This window comes from Sphaeroforma arctica, assembly GCF_001186125.1.
Source record: "Sphaeroforma arctica JP610 unplaced genomic scaffold supercont1.10657, whole genome shotgun sequence".
NCBI classification, from domain to species: Eukaryota; class Ichthyosporea; order Ichthyophonida; genus Sphaeroforma; species Sphaeroforma arctica.
Window position 1 is genome coordinate 1 of NW_014029901.1, and position 809 is coordinate 809.

The 809-nt window shown below is 44.4% G+C and overlaps 1 protein-coding gene across 1 annotated transcript; it reads right to left on the reverse strand.

Moving 5' to 3' along the window:
• Positions 1-30: 30 nt before the first annotated feature.
• Positions 31-505, reverse strand: SARC_17408 (hypothetical protein; the record flags this gene model as incomplete). The annotated part of the gene is made up of 1 exon (XM_014288497.1): positions 31-505. A coding segment is annotated over one exon (298 nt), but the record flags the coding sequence as incomplete, so codon positions are not given.
• Positions 506-809: the final 304 nt, after the last annotated feature.

An 809-nucleotide genomic window follows, 5' to 3' on the forward strand; every position in this document is an offset into this window, starting at 1 on the left:
GTCTCGTCTGCTTTGCTAGACAGACGTGTGTATGCTCGTGGTCGGCATGTTGCATTATATTTAAGAGCAAGTCAGATTAAGATGGACCTGTTGTCCGCACTCGGAAGACTATCAGGGGTTGTTCGCGCAACTATTAGAATTACACACCCCAGTGGAGTTGGTAATATAACTAATCAAACTATGAACTTAGATCAAATGACTGTTCATTTAGTTCTTCATGTCATTGATGGCGCTGTTAGCGGTATTGCTGGCTTTCTCGGCCTTGTGACCTGCCGTATCTCCTGCGCGATCAACAGAGTCTGCGGCCTTTTGGCTGGTAGACTTCTCTCCGTACACGGCTTGGCTGACGGTATCGCTTACGGTGTTCATGGCGCTGGTGGCTGCCTCCTTCATGTCGGTCAGGGTGTTTGAGTTGGCGGCGTTGGAAGACATATTGAGTTTGTGTGTGTTTACTTTTCTGTTTTCGAGTATGAATTGATGAGATAGATAAGGCACAGTATTTATACCCTAATAAAGTATTGAATCCATACGACTGTGCATGTACGCGAAACTAAGCGCGCCACGATTATTCAAACTGCCGTCTATGTACTTGCTTCCTATGAATACCACCATGTCCTATATTATAATTATCCAGTTAAAGTGTTCCATGTTAAAAAAGTTCTTGTTCACTGTGCACTCGCTGACTGTGCACTTTGCTGTGACTTCATCTAATCCATCTTGGACTATGGTCGCTGGTATTTCAGCCACTCAGAATACAGAATTCGACAAAAAAGCATGACGTGATTGATATCTATTGGCCCCTCTCAGAC